This window comes from Saccopteryx leptura, chromosome 10 (assembly GCF_036850995.1).
Source record: "Saccopteryx leptura isolate mSacLep1 chromosome 10, mSacLep1_pri_phased_curated, whole genome shotgun sequence".
Taxonomy (NCBI): domain Eukaryota; kingdom Metazoa; phylum Chordata; class Mammalia; order Chiroptera; family Emballonuridae; genus Saccopteryx; species Saccopteryx leptura.
In genome coordinates, this window is record NC_089512.1 from 14,433,687 (window position 1) to 14,449,370 (window position 15,684).

The window sequence follows — 15,684 nt, forward strand, 5'->3', positions numbered from 1 at the left end:
TGTTAGGAGCGAAGGATTGTTCCTGTTGTCCTATCCCCCATGTCCCAGAGAGACTGGGGGCAGTTTTCTCTTGAAGTTAAGATGTTATGCATGGTGGGGGTTTTCTGCACTGGGGAGAATTCTTGGGTTTTCCTGGGAAATGTGACTTTGTCTCAGAGCTCTCTTTGATTTGCAAATGACTGCTTTACACTATAAAAAGAAAGCTTTTGGGAGTGCAGGCGCTTTTGGTAGGCCATCGGCCACCATAAGACCTCCCAATTCCATCCTTTTTATTTCTGTGTTTATTTTCTAATCCTCCACCTGTTCCAGGAAACCTACAAAATTATTTGTCGAGCGGGTTTGCGACAGGGGTGTGTGGCTCAGAGGGTAAGGAAGGGAAGGAGAGGAGAGAGGCCCGTCCCAGAGGCCGCTGGGAGCAGGTGGGGCAGTGGGCGCTGGTGGTGGCGGCATGCCCCCTTTGGGTCGTCTCCACCCGCAAAGCCGATCTTGCTCCCAGTCCCAGCCGGATCCAGGCCGGGTCCCAGGGCCCCAGGGAATGAAATCAGAAGTACGTGCTGCTCACAAAGGCCACCCCTGGGCCGGGGGTTCCTCCTGAGGCCTCCGTTTCCTTCTGTGAGGACGCTAACTTCACAGGCCTAGGGGAAGCAAAAAGCCACCCTGACTGACCAGAAACCGGTCCCTCACATGACAATGTCCCTCACTGCCCCTTCCCCGCGTAGGGGGACTCTAAGCTGATGCCAGTCAGATGTCTGCGGTTTCCAAACCCCCCAACCCCCCTACTGGTCTCTAAGTGCCAGTGGCCCAATGGTGAGGTAGAGGCTTGGGCTTCTGAGATAGGGGCCGCAGCCCTGGAGTTAGGGTCTTGGGCGGGGGGAAAGCGGGTCGCTCACCGTGTGTGAGGCCCCTGCTCCAGGTCCTCGACGGTGTCCTTCATGGGCTGGCCACGCGTCTCAGGCAGCAGCACACAGAGCAGGCCCGCCCCGATGGGCAGGCTGCCGTAGATGACCATCGGGATGACCTCGTGGTAGTAGTCCAGCAGCATCACCAGGGGCGTGAGGATGCCAGCCACCCTCGAGAAGATGGCCACCAGCCCCATGCCCGTCTGCCTGGGGGATAGGCCAGGACCACCTGAGCGGGTCGGCCTCCGCTCCAAGCCCCGGCACCTGCTCAGCACTCTTCCCTGGGGGAGCCCAGACCCCTCACGCTGGCCCCACAGGTCTGCGGGCCTCCAGGCTCATGGGCTTCCCCTTGTGCACTGAGCTCCCCGAGTCCAACCCAGTGCTCTGCTGCTGCCACCCCCAGGCCCCGGTCAGCCGGCTGCACATCAGCTCAGCTCTCCAGTTTCAGGTCAGAGGCTGCGCCTCCTGAATACCCCTCCCCTCCCCTGACGGCTCCTTTTTTTTTTTTTTTCATTTTTCTGAAGCTGGAAACAGGGAGAGACAGTCAGACTCCCGCATGCGCCCGACCGGGATCCACCCGGCACGCCCACCAGGGGCAACGCTCTGCCCACCAGGGGGCGATGCTCTGCCCATCCTGGGTGTCGCCATGTTGCGACCAGAGCCACTCTAGCGCCTGAGGCAGAGGCCACAGAGCCATCCCCAGCGCCCAGGCCATCTTTGCTCCAATGGAGGCTTGGCTGCGGGAGGGGAAGAGAGAGACAGGGAGGAAAGCGCGGCGGAGGGGTGGAGAAGCAAATGGACGCTTCTCCTATGTGCCCTGGCCGGAATCGAACCCGGGTCCTCCGCACGCTAGGCCGACGCTCTACCGCTGAGCCAACCGGCCAGAGCCCCCTGATGGCTCCTTTAATGAGCCATTCATTCCTAGCGTTATCCCACTTCTCTGTCTGTCCTTCCACCAGCCTGGGCACAGCTTGGGGTCTGGACGACGCGCGCGGTGGCCCTGGACCCCACCGCAGAGCCAGCCCCGGTAGCTCTCTGTGGAACGGCGGGGAGGGCGGGGGAGCCGAGGAGCCGGGTCGCACTGCAGCCCTTACCGGATGACCGTGGGGAAGAGCTCAGCAGAGTAGACATAGCTGATCGTAAAGCCAGCGGCTGTGGCGAACTTCCCTATGACGGCCAGCACGGTGCTCACTATGGGCAGATCTGGGGAAGGGGTGCTCGTCAGCCTCACAGAGCGCAGGCAGCCCCGCCACCGGGGCACTGCTCCCGGCCACGTCCACCAAAACACCTCACCCCTTCAGTACCCGAACCCCAGGCACAGCCAGTCCTGCTACCTGCTGGGACGAAGATGGTGGTGATACACATGAGGCCACCCAGGACCAGAGTCCCCAGCTGGCTCCACCGGCGGCCGAACCACTGCATCATCAAGGTGCTGGAGCAGCGCGCGGGCACCTCGACAATTCCAAAGATCAGCTGCGTCAGGTAGATGTCCACGCCGAAGTCCCCCACCTGGAGGCTCAGGCCAAAGTACCCGAGACTGTCCACAAACCTACAGAGTATCCACAGGTCCCTGTCACTTCCGGGTGATGAGACACCATCACACTCGGAGAGACAGTCTGACTTGGCCAGACGTCACAACAGGAGGACAGCAGCACAGCCAGGGAGAGACCCCGTTACTCCTGCGGAGTCCAGCCCAGCCAGAGAGCCGCCATCCCTCCTCCCCCCGACACACGCCGGGATGGGGCAGCCCCTGGCTCGGGCCTCAGGGCAGCGCACGGGTTCCAGTGCCCTCACCAGACGCAGAAGAGAATCAGGGTCACCTTCCGAAGCTGGGGGTGTCTGAACAGATCCAGGGCATTCCCTGAGGGGCTTGTCTCTTCTGGGACCAGCTGGGAGGAAGATGCCGAGTGAGGGGCCAGCAGAGGGTCTGTGTAGGTCAGATCAGGGGCAGGCAGGGCCCCCTGCTGTAAGTACCTGGCTCAGGAGCTCTGGAGAGAGTTTCCGCCTATTGACTGAGGCCGCCTTCTGAATCAGTCGCTTAGCCTCCTCCACCCTCCCCCGAGCCAGGAGCCACCGGGCGGATTCTGGCAGAGCCCTGGAGGTCAGGAATGGCTATGACTGCGAGGCATGGGGTCCTGGAGCCTCCTCAGCCCCCCAGGAGCGGTCCCAGTGCACACTGAATCCCTAACAGGCTCCCTCTCCCCGATGAGGCCCTGAGTGTCCCACGAGGGGAACGGGAGTGCCACACTCCAAGCCCACAGGAGCACAGCTCACCCAGGGCGGCTGCCGTGGGCAGCAGCTCCTCACCAGAGGTAGAAGAAGAGCAGCAAGACGGGCGCAGTACCAGCGATCTGGAAGAGCCTCCAGTTACGGATGCCATAGGCAAGTCCCGCGAGAGCCATCTGCCCGAGAGCGAAGCTGGCCTGACACAGGACCATGGCCTGTGTCCTCCACGAGGGCCCCACCCACTCTGCAACTGTGAGCACAGGGGCTGAGACCGGGAGGACCCTCCCATCTCACTCCCCCTCTCCCGAGAGACAGGGCTGGGCTTCAGTGCCAGCCCAGGAAGCACAGGTGTGACCACGTTAGGTGTGGGTACCTGACAGGCCCCCTCAGGCAGTCTGGGGAATGAGGCCAGTGCCCAAGGCCCCCTCCCCCCCTCGTGGCTGAAGACTTAGTGCCAGATACTCACGTAGGGTGACATTGGTCATGGCATATCCAGAGACAGCAATAGCCACAGCAAAGCGCATGACCATGTAGAGATCAAAGCTGGGCACAAAGGCCATGCTCAGGCCGAAGAGGGCAAAGAGCAGCAGCTGTAGCAGGATGCTGGCTTTGCGACCAATCCTAAAGCAAAGAGGGGACAGGTCCAGGAAGGGGTCTCTGTGGGGAGGACGCAAGGGACACCCAGCGCTGCCCCGGGCTCCCTGTGTGAGGCAGGACCCAGGGCCCTACCCTGGGAGCCCAGGTGAGGGCGCCTTCGGCCCCGTGCCAGACGCCTAGAGCATGCTGGGGAAGGGATGAACCGCTCACGGTTCTTACCTGTCAGTGAGGGGCCCGAAGATGACAGCGCCGGCGAGGAGCCCAGCCATGTACACTGACTGCGAGGTCTCCTTCAGGTACCTCCGATCGCAAACGAGGTTGAACTGAGGCAGACACGGGCACATGTGAGTCTAGGGGCAGCTGGGCAAGACCTTCATCATCTAGGCTACAGACTCCTTGGCAAGGCCCTCGGCTCCCATGCTGTGTGCCGCGGTGCCCCAGGGAATCGGAGTGGCCTTATGGGGCATGGCATGATATTTAAATACTGAAGGAGAAAAAGCCCAACGATACTTAAATTCACATCAGCATGCTAGCACACGAATTACCAGCTCAGGACAGTTGTTTCAACCTGAGGTCATGTGTGTTCCTTTCTGTGATGTCTTATCTACGAGAAGCTGTGTTTCTGGCCGTTGCCGTGAAAAAAAAAAGCAAGCGCAGTGAGAAAATCAATGTGGGTGAGAAAATGAGGGCGGCAGTGTTCAAGGGTTGAGACAATTTGCCGTTCCCAACAGACTCACATCCGTATATACTCAAGAACCTTCGTTTCTTTTAACGGTATTAAATTGTTAGGATACAAATATTTATGCTGTTTTCAGGGTCAAAAATTACATAATATGTAACACAGTCATGTATTTCTTTTGGCCTGGAAATGCCATGGCGAATTTCTGAGGCATTGGGAATGCAGAATTTGGGGACATTGGACAAAAGACCCCTGACTCTTCCTCACAGCCTGGACACCGCTGGGACCCACCTGGAAGCAAAATACCCTGAAATTCTCATCGTTCTCAGGAAATCTGATTATTATTATTATTTTATTTTTTGTGACAGAGACAGAGAGATGAACAGGCAGACTGGAAGGGAGAGAGATGAGAAGCATCAATTCTTTGTTGCAGCACCTTAGTTTCTCAGTGCCTTGACGGGGTGGGGGGGGTGGGCGGAGAGGTGGCTACAGCAGACCAAGTGACCCCCTTGCTCAAGCCAGGGACCTTGGGTTTAAGCTGGTGAGCCTTGCTCAAACCAGATGAGCCTGCGCTCAAACTGGAGACCTCAGGGTCTCGATCCTGGTTCCTCTGTGTCCCAGTCCAACGCCCTATCCACTGCACCACCACCTGGTTAAGTCTCAGACGATCAGATTTTCAAGGGACCTCACACACCCCTTAAGGAGGTTAGGACTGAGGAGGTGAGGTCGCCACCTGGTGGGGGTGGAGTGGAAACGCACCTGGAGAAGTGCAGAGAGAATGCTGACAGCCTGGGAAACCCCTGGGAGAAATGTTCGTGTCGACAGAACTCTGTGCACAGGTCTACTGCATGTGCCCACACAGTGAGTCCATGAGATCACCCCTACCCCCACTGGTTTGTGGCCCCCCACGGAGTTCTGTGACCCTGCACGCAGCTCAGCTCCATACACAAATGTTTGTGGGGACCATGACATGTGAGCGGTCCTCCAGAGGTCACAACAATGACTAAGGAATGCCTTTTGAGTGCTTAATCTGTGTTGGGTCCTATGACCAGGGCTTTACATACAATGTCTCATATAATTCTGACAATAATCCTTGACTTATTACTATTCCCCTAAGAAAAGAGAGTTAAGCAGCTAATCCTGAATCCCACAGAAGGAGGTCAGTGGTGTTCAGACATCTCTGCTTCCCCTGACGAGGATGGGACTGAGGGAAAGCTAGGAGAATGTTTGCTGCCTGACTGAATGACTGGCTGATCAACTAATCCCTACAGCGAGCCTACGAGTGGATCCCCGTCAGTTACAGAGCCCCCCGGGAGCGAAGCAGGGCAGGACTGGTCGAAAACGTCCCACCCAATTCTTTCCAGTGTGGTGTTTGTTTAGCAGCCGCAGATCGCCTGTGTAGCTCGATGCTATTTAGAGTAAATAATAAGAGCCTGCCGCCGCCTCTGCAGCCAGAACTGAGGGACGTGTGTGTCTTCGAGCCTGTTAGCTAATTCATTGGTGTCTTATTTTCCAATGTACAAAATGGTGGTAACAGTATCGCCTGGTGGGATTCAAGGAATTAAATCACCTAACACTCTTTGCACAGCAGCATCCTAGGAAGCTCTCGGGGCATGTTAGTTCAGCTGAGGGTGCACTGCCCCTGTGCTCACGGAACTCACAGCTGGTGACAGATTTCTCAGACACAGGAGCTATAGTGATCTGAAGGCACGGGTGCAAAGCCACTGGACGACTCCAGTGCTGGCATCCCTGCTCAGTGACCGCCGTTCACGCCCTCCCTGAAGTTCATATACCCCTTATCAAATCATCATTCTAACCTCATGAAGGCTTATCATTCCCACTGTGCAGGATCAAAGACCGTGGCTTGGAGACATGCCTAGATGTATATACCTAAACTCACGTGGTCGTGTCACAGTGCGGATGCCACTGAGATGAAACGGGCTCCCACTTAGGACTCAGTCATCGACCTCCCCCACCCCAACACCCATGGGGGATGGGATGGTTCTGTCTGGGACCTGCCACGGTGACCCAGAGAATTCTGCCCCGCTTCTTGGAGCTCACCCCATCACATTGCCTCCCCTGTTCCAAAACCTTTCGTGGCTCCCTTTGGTCTCTCGGAGAAAGCCCAAATTCCTCAGCACTGTATCTAAGACCTCTGAGGAGGTGGCCTCTGCCTATGTCCCAACCGCTTTTTTTTTTTTTTTTCCTTCCTAATTTTTTGGAAATGGGGAGAGATAGTCAGACAGACTCCCGCATGCGCCCGACCGGGATCCACCCGGCACGCCCACCAGGGGCGACGCTCTGCCCCTCCGGGGCGTCGCTCTGCCACGACCAGAGCCACTCTAGCGCCTGGGGCAGAGGTCAAGGAGCCATCCCCAGCGCCCAGGCCATGTTTGCTCCAATGGAGCCTTGGCTGCGGGAGGGGAAGAGAGAGACAGAGAGGAAGGGGGGGTGGAGAAGCAAATGGGCGCTTCTCCTATGTGCCCTGGCCGGGAATCGAACCCGGGTCCCCCGCACGCCAGGCCGACGCTCTACCGCTGAGCCAACCGGCCAGGGCCCCAACCGCTTTTGTATGTTGGCACTCCTCAGACCCGCCAGGCACGTTCACGCCCCCAGACCCCAGAGCTGGCTGCTCTGTCTGCTTCCCCTTCCCTCCCAGCCCGGCCCATCACTGGTCCCAGAACAGAGCACCCTGTTGTCGCTATTCAGAATTTCACCATTTCTATTACCAAGGATGGGCAGGTATGATGAGAAGGAGAAATGGACTCCGTCCTTCAAGAACACACAGCCAACAAGGAAAACCTGCTCTTTTCTTCTCGAGTGAGGATTGTCTGTATTTCGGTTTGAATACGAAGATGCTGGCTATAAGAAGGAAACCTGATGTCGGCTCAGGGAGGATCCTCTGTCAGTGCCACTCAGCCCCTCCTCGCAGACAGAAACAGAGGCGGGGATCTCGCCCCAGAGTCGCTCTGTTCGGGAACCGAGGTAGGGGTTTCACGTGGTGCAGGGCCCAATGCACCAAATCGTTACCTCCCCTGGGATTCACAATCCTTGGCAGGATGGGGGTGGGAGGGAGTAGGTCAGAGAAGGTCAAGAAGTCCACGGCCCAGACCCACAGCTGGCACAGTGGAGGATGGTGACTGAGGAGAGACAGAGAGCCCCTAAATCCTCAGGGCTTCCTCGCCGAGTCCCACACACCTGCCCTCGCTGACTCCAGACACACCACGTCCCTGCTGCTTCCCGGGCATGTCGCCTGCTTCCTGCTGCCGCCTCTCCTTTGCTGTCCTGTGGGCCTAGGACTTCCCTCTCTCTCTGTCTTCATTCTTCTGGTCCTGGGGCCCAGCTCACATAGCGGTGTCTGCCGTCTCCTCTTCAGGAGGAAGCAACTTCCAGCCTAGCATCCACCCCGCCCCTCCTCCCTGTATGAGGAGCCCAGATCTCCCTGCCCCTCGGGGGGAGTCTCAGAAAGGGAGCAGGGGGCCCCCGCCTCTGACTGTTCCCTGTACAGTTAATACATGGGGGCCTTTGGTTGAACAGGACACATGAGCAGTGCTGCCCAGGCTGTGAACGACGGGTAGGTGGCTTCCCGCAATCTGGATGTTTTCCTGGGCTGCTGTAAGGGGGGTGGGATTAGGCCAGGCTGGCAGAGCTCACCAGCATTGTAGAGGCAGGCACCGCCCCCCAGCTCTGAGGCCAGTGAAGGCTGGATGCGGAGAGGCCAGGGAGTGGCAGACTGGGCTAGGCTGGCCTAGATCCAGAGGCTGGAGAGCTCACAGGTCCCTTCTCTCCCTGTGGGGTGGAACGCGGTGACAGGACGAAGACAGTGAAACGTATTCTCAGACGGCCAAGGTTCTAGAGACTGGTACACTGTCACATATTAAAAGTGAACCGTTTGCTCTCTGTTAAACCATTATCCTCTGAGAGCTTCTAGAAAAGAATAACATCTTTACTCACACGGGTAAAAAGTAATGTTTAATATCTGGACTCCAGATGGCCTCTCCACAAGGCTTGGGACCTGTCACTGTCAAGGCGGGCGCTGCATAGCCCCTCTCGAGAACGCCCACCGTCCCACTCCTGCAGGGAACGGGGCAGCAGCAGCCGCACCAGTCCCCCACTCCACGGCCAGCCCATGACCCCACCCTGGCAAAGTCCTGGCCCCACTGCGAGCCCCCTCCCACCATCGGGGGTCTAGATGATCTCCAAGGGGTCTGCTCCATCGATAGGAGCTGGCTGGAGGGGGAAATCTCTCTGCTGCTCTGTCTGGGCGCCTCCAAGAGAATGAATGAACAAGAGCAAATGATCAGTGTTCAGCAGGACAAGCCCTAGAGTCGTGGACAGTCCTAGAGACCAGTGCTAGAGGCGGAGACGGAGAGAGAGAAGCTAAAAGGTGGGCAGGCCAAGTCAAGCGAACAGAAAGGCAGCTGCGTGGACAGGGAAAGAGCACCGGAGAGGGAGAACACAGGGAGGTCGGGAAGGAGGCATCCACGCAGCGCAGCCTGAACGAAACACAGAGGCAAGTGGACAGACGACAACATGGAAACGCACCGAGACAGAAAAACAGGAGGGGGCCTGGCCTGTGGTGGCGCAGTGGATAAAGCGTCGACCTGGAACGCTGAGGTCGCCGGTTCAAAACCCTGGGCTTGGCTGGTCAAGGCACATATGGGAGTTGATGCTTCCTGCTCCTCCCTCCCCCTTCTCTCTCTCTCTCTCTCTCTCTCTCTCTCTCCTCTCTAAAAAAAAAAAAAAATTAAAAAAAAAAAAAAAAAAAGAAAAACAGGAGGGGACAGGAAGGCAGGCAGGAGGACGGACAAAAGGACAGGCAAAGATGAATGGACAGACAGGCAGAAAGCCCAGGAGAGAAAACGGATAGAGAGGTAGACAGGCCTAGAGGCGGAGGACAAGGAGAAGCAGGATGACTGGCAAGAGGACAAGCAGGTGTAGCAGTGGTCACAGTCATTTGGGCACAGGCGCACAGGGGCGAGACCAAGGCAGTGACCCCAGTGACTGCCAGCGGAGCGTAAGGCAGAGGGACTGACAGACCCCGAACAAGGGGACAGCCCCAGAAGGCAGCCTACCTCATTCTCTAGGGACGGGGGCCTGCCTTCCGGATAGTCCCAGCCCCTGTCACAAGGCTGCGTCTCATTGAAGCGGTGCGCAAGGATGTCCTCCGGGCTGGCGTCGGCAGGGGGCGGCCGGAACATGATGCAGGGCACAGGGTTGCCTGCGTCATCCAGAGGCACAGCCAGGGACAGCCACTCCGCATCGCTCAGGTTCAAGGTGTGGTTCCTGATCCAGGACACTGAACAGTAGTGGGTCTCATCCAGGGCCATGAAGACCTGGCCAAACATGTAGAAGGCGCTCAGGAAGTTGGGGACACTCAGCAGCCCCAACAGCTGTAGCTGGAAGCGACCGAAGTCGCCTATTTCAGCCAGGACCTGGGAAAACTGAGCCATGTCTACTGGTCACCACGTCCTCAGCCTAGGACGGCAGAGAGCTCTGACCCTTGGCCCTGTGTTACCTGCTCTCCTTGGCTGTGGTAACAGCTACATTAATGTTTAAACCAGCTCCACCTTCACATCTCGGCTCCCTGTCGAGGAAAGACATGATCAAACAGTCCGCTCTGTCTTGCAGAATTGGCGGGCGTTTAACTGACTATGTGATCAACACTGGCATCACAAGAACGAAGACAACCTCAGGCCCAGCACACAGGACAGAGCTTTACCAAACATTATAAAGGACACAGCACACCCCCAGCCCCTCCCCCTGCCCCCTGACACATTATCTAGACAATTTGTCCCCAGTTCAAACCCATCATCACAACATAACCCGAATTCTGAGAGTAGTTTCGATACCCGAAGGGACAGCGGAGTCCCATCTAGCAACAGCCCATACTAAGCCAGGGAGCACAAGTCAGGGGAGCTGCAATGACCCAGCCTGTATACTTACTATTAACTCTGCGCAAGGACCACCCTAGCCTCTTGACTCTGATGAGCGCATCTTTCTACCACGGGTCCTGGTACTGATGGGACGCAACACCAGTCAACCCCAGGGTAGCTTGAAGGCCAGGAAACACCAAGGGCATAAATGCCTCGCCTTTCTGGCACCAAGGACAATTCAAGACTGCAGAGCCATTACAGTGGACTCAAGAGTTGCATTTTGATCTCTCCTCTGATCAGGAATCATCCACAAGCACAATGCCTGCCTTAGTGATAACAAATGAACAGGCCCTGGCTGGTTGGCTCAGTGGTAGAGCGTCGGCCTGGCGTGCAGAAGTCCCGGGTTCGATTCCCAGCCAGGGCACACAGGAGAGGCACCCATCTGCTTCTCCACCCCTCCCCCTCTCCTTCCTCTCTGTCTCTCTCTTCCCCTCCCGCAGCCAAGGCTCCATGGAGCAAAGATAGCCCAGGCAGGCGCTGGGGATGGCTCCTTGGCCTCTGCCCCAGGCGCTAGAGTGGCTCTGGTCGCAACAGAGCGACGCCCCGGAGGGGCAGAGCATCGCCCCCTGGTGGGCAGAGTGTCGTCCCCTGGTGGGCGTGCCGGGTGGATCCCGGTCGGGCGCATGCGGGAGTCTGTCTGACTGTCTCTCCCCGTTTCCAGCTTCAGAAAAATACAAAAACAAATGAACACAAGACAATGTCTCCCTTCCTAATTCTGCCGGAGTCAGGATTCTCCTAGGACTGGGAGGACTTCAAAGATGAATTTCCCAAAGATAAAGACCCTCCTCTTTTAGCCCTGGGAGAAGTCTTCCGTGGTAGAGGAAGACTCGGGTCTTGGAAGGCATTTAGTTCAGTCATGGGATCTTGAGAATGACGAATTAAAGAGAATGTTAGGGAAGAAAATACACATGTGTATATACACACACATTCACATACTTGCTTGTGTATGCATAGGAAAGCCTTTTCATGTTCTAAATTTTTTTTTCTTCTTCTCCAAGTGAGAGGAAGGGAGATAGGGAGACAGACTCCTGCATGTGCCCCGACCAGGATCCACCCGGCAACTCGTCTGGTGCCGATGCTCTGCCCATCTGGGACTATGCTTGCAATCAAGCTATTTTTAGCACCTGAGGTGGAGGCCCCATGGAGCCATCTTCAATACCTGGGCTGATGCACTTGAACCAATAGTGCCATGGCTGCAGGAGGGGAAAAGAGAGAGAAAGAAAGAAGGGGAGAGGGGAGGCATAGAGAAGCAGATGGTCACTTCTACTGTGTGCCCTGACTGGGAATTAAACCTGGGACATCCACATGCCCGGCCGATGCTCCAACACTGAGCCAACTGGCCAGGGCTGTTTTTAGTTTTGAAGCATTTTAAGAGAGAGGCAGAGTAACGTGGCTGGAGGGAATACAAGGAGGCCGGGTTGTGAAGGGAACTTCTGGAGACAGTATGCCTGTGTCTGGCTGACTCTCTGGCACAGCCTCTGGCTGTCTATTAATTGGTCAGCATGCAGAGCAGGTCAAGGCAGGGCAGACCATGGAAAGCAGAGGAAAGGGTACGTGATGTTGCATAAGGAGAGCCCTTTCCTCGCTACGCCCATCCCAAACTCCCCACCAGGCAGGATCTCTCAAGAACAGGGTGCTGAAAATCCTCAACTAAACACTAGCAAATTGAATCCAACAATGCATAAAAATAATTTTATATCACAACCAAGTGGGATTTATCCCAGGTATGCAAAGCTAGTTCAACATTTGAAAATGAAATGTCATCTTTCACATCAACAGTCTAAGGAAGAAAAAATCACACGAACTCATCCATAATGTAGAAAAGCATTAACAAAAACCCAATACTCATTCATGATAAAAACTCTCAGCAAACCAGGACTAGAGGTAACCTCCTCAACTTGATAAGGAATGTCTACCAAAAGCCTATAGCTAACATCCTACTTAGTGGTGAGAAACTAGAAGCTTTTCAGGAACAAGGCAGCGACATCTCTCACCAATACTTTTCAACATCATTCTGGACATCCTAGATAAGTCAATAATATAAGAAAAGGAAATAAAAGGTATATAGATTGGGAAGGAAAAAAGAAAACTGTCTATTTGCCGATGATGATTTTCCATATGAAAAACCCAAAAGAATCAGCATTAATATTCTTGGAACTCATGAGTGATTATAGCAGTATTGCAGGATATAAGGTAAATACAAAAAACTATCACTTTTTTATTTACTAACAATAAACAAGTGGAATTTGAAATTAAAAATAATATCATTTACATTTGCACCCCAAAATGAAATATTGGAATAAATCGAACAAACTGTGTACAAGATCTATATAAGGAAAACTACAAAACTCTGACGAAGGAAAACAACAAAGAACTAAATAAATAGGTAGATATTCTATGTTCATGGATAGGAAGACTCAGTATTGTCAAGATGTCAATTCTTCTCAACTTGATCTAATAATTAAACACAATCCCAATCAAAATCCTAGCAAGTTATTTTGGGAATATTGACAAACTAATTCTCAAGTTTATGTAGAGAGGCAAAAGAACTAGAATAGCTAACACAATATTGAAGAAGAATAAAGTCAGAAGACTGACAATTCTTGACATCAAGACTAACTATAGTCCTGGCCAGATAACTCAGTTGGTGTTAAGAGTATTGTCCTGACACACAAAGGTTGTGGGTTCAATCCCTGGTCAGGGCACATACAGGAATAGAACAATGTCTCTGTCTCTCTCTCTCTCCATCCTCTCTCTCTCTAAAATAAATATATTTCAAAACACTTCCTATAAAGCTACAATACAATATGGTATTAGCAAAAGACTAGACAAATAGACCAATGGAACACAGTGGTCTAGGAAGACACACAGATTCAACTGATCTTTTTTTTTTTTTGTATTTTTCTGAAGTTGGAAACGGGGAGGCAGTCAGACAGACTCCCGCATGCGCCCGACTGGGATCCACCCAGCATGCCCATCAGGGGGCGATGCTCTGCCCATCTTGGGGTGTCGCTCTGCTGCAATCAGAGCCATTCTAAGTGCCTGAGGCAGAGGCCACAGAGCCATCTCAGCGCCCGGGCAAACTTTGCTCCAATGGAGCCTTGGCTGCGGGAGGGGAAGAGAGAGACAGAGAGGAATGAGAGGGGAAGGGGTGGAGAAGCAGATGGGTGCTTTTCCTGTGTGCCCTGGCCGGGAATTGAACCTGGGACTCCTGCACGCCAAGCCGATGCTCCACCACTGAGCCAACTGGCCAGGGCCTCAACTGATCTTTGATAAAAGAGCAAAGGCAATAAAATGGAGCAAAGCCAGTCTTTTCAATAAATGGAATTGAAACAACTGGACATCCACAGGCAAAAACAAAACAAAAAAAAAAAAAAACTAAACTCAGCCCTTATACTCTTACAAAAATTAGCTCAAAATGGATCACGAACCACAATGTAAATCTGCAAAACTATACAACTTGTAGAAGATAATATAGGCAAAAATCTAGATAATGCTGGGTTTGGTAATACCTCTTTAGCTGTAACATCCAAGGCATGATCCACGAAAGCAATAATTGATAAGCTGGACTTCTTTAAAATTAAACCCTTCAGCTCTACACAAAACACTGTTAGGAGAAGAAGAAGATATGCCACAGACTGGAAAAAGATGTATTTGCAAAAGAAGTATCTGATACGGAACTGTTATCCAAACTATACAAAGAACTCTTAAAAGTGAACAATAAACAACAACCCAACCTGCTTAAAAACGGGATTAGGACCTTAACAGACGCCTCAGCAAAATAATATATTCAGGTAGCAAATAAGCATATGAAGAGACCCTCAAGATCATGTCCTGAATAAGGGAATTGCAAATTAAAACATGATACCACTACATATCTGTCGGGAGAGCCAAAATCTAAAACACTGACAATCCCAGATGCTGGCGAGGATGTGAAGCAATTGGGAACTCTCACTCACCAGAGAGAAGCCAAAATGGCACAGCCACTTGGGAAGACAGCTAGACATACAATCACCACACTGTCCACAATTGGACCCCTTAGTATTTACCCACAGGAGTTGAAAATTCATATCCACACAAAACGAATGTTTACTGCAGTTTTATCCCTAACTGCCCAAAACCTAGAAGTAACCAGTAGGTGAACAGATTAATAAACTGCCACATCGAGACATGGCACATTATTCAGCGCTAAAAAGAAATGGGCTGTCAAGCCATGAAAAGACATGGAGAAATCTTCAATGCATATGACTAAATTAAAAAAGCCATTCTGGGCCCTGGGCGATTGGTTTAGTGGATTGAATGTCGCCCAGCATGTGGACATCCCAGGTTTGATCCTGGTCAGGCAGGGCATACAGGAGAAGTGATCGTCTGCTTCTCCCCCCCACACTTCTCTTTCTCTTCCCCTCTGGCAGCCAATGGCTCGACTGGTCCAAGCGTCAGCGGCGGGTACTGAGATAGCTCAGCTGATCTGAGCATTGGCTCCAGACAGGGGTTGCCGGGTAGATTCTGGTTGGGGCACATGTGGGAGTCTATCTTCCCTCTTCTCACTTAAAAAAAAAAAGCAAGCCATTCTGAAAAGGCTATACCAGGGGTCCCCAAACTACGGCCCATGGGCCGCATGAGGCCCCCTGGGGCCATTTATCTGGCCTCCACCGCACTTCCGGAAGGGGCACCTCTTTCATTGGTGGTCAGTGAGAGGAGCACATTGACCATCTCATTAGCCAAAAGCAGGCCCATAGTTCCCATTGAAATACTGGTCAGTTTGTTGATTTAAATTTATTTGTTCTTTATTTTAAATATTGTATTTGTTTCTGTTTTGTTTTTTTTACTTTAAAATAAGATCTGTGCAGTGTGCATAGGGATTTGTTCATAGTTTTTTTTTATAGTCCGGCCCTTCAACGGTCTGAGGGACAGTGAACTGGCCCACTGTGTAAAAAGTTTGGGGACCCCCTGGGCTATACAGCGGTCCCTCATCTGTCATGGGGGTTTGGTTCCAGAGCCCCTCGTAATAGGGGAAAATCTGCAAAGTAGTGACCTTATATTTATTTCATTATTTATATATATTTTAAGGCTTTATAAACCCTCCCACACTCTTATAAACCTTTCCCACACTCCTATAAACCTTTCCCACACTGTTCTTCACCTTTGCCACACTCTTATAAACACTTTCTACGCTCTTAAACCTATGTAACTTTAACAGCATATAAAATTCTACATGGGTACTCACCAGTGAATATATATAGTAGTATTCTTTTAATACATTTTAATTAACATTTTTTATATTTTTAAATATTTTCAATTTTTTAGGCTAGAAAATGCTTATTTTACTGCAAAAATAATTAAATAA

General features: G+C 52.9%; 1 protein-coding gene across 2 annotated transcripts; it reads right to left on the bottom strand.

The window, feature by feature from the left end:
* Window positions 1-263: 263 nt before the first annotated feature.
* Window positions 264-9,896, bottom strand: SLC22A13 (solute carrier family 22 member 13). Of its 2 annotated transcripts, XM_066350806.1 has the most exons (10): window positions 9,477-9,896; window positions 3,942-4,045; window positions 3,592-3,746; window positions 3,207-3,375; window positions 2,874-2,994; window positions 2,694-2,788; window positions 2,234-2,448; window positions 1,994-2,102; window positions 891-1,106; window positions 264-635 (listed from the first exon to the last, which is right to left on the bottom strand). In XM_066350806.1, the coding sequence occupies exons 1-10, from the start codon at window positions 9,852-9,854 to the stop codon at window positions 542-544; spliced, it is 1,656 nt and encodes a 551-aa protein (XP_066206903.1). In that variant the 5' UTR covers window positions 9,855-9,896; the 3' UTR covers window positions 264-541. The 2 variants fall into 2 exon arrangements, with proteins under 2 accessions (XP_066206903.1, XP_066206904.1); XM_066350807.1 differs by lacking the exon at window positions 891-1,106.
* Window positions 9,897-15,684: the final 5,788 nt, after the last annotated feature.

Excerpts from the sequence above, each read along its gene's own strand:
- SLC22A13 (XM_066350806.1), bottom strand. The coding sequence starts at position 9,854 with ATGGCTCAGTTTTCCCAGGTCCTGGCTGAAATAGGCGACTTCGGTCGC. Across the intron at positions 4,046-9,476 it reads CCCCGTCCCTAGAGAATGAG|TTCAACCTCGTTTGCGATCG; the intron begins GTAGGCTGCCTT and ends TGTCTGCCTCAG. Across the intron at positions 2,103-2,233 it reads CACCATCTTCGTCCCAGCAG|ATCTGCCCATAGTGAGCACC; the intron begins GTAGCAGGACTG and ends CCCCTTCCCCAG.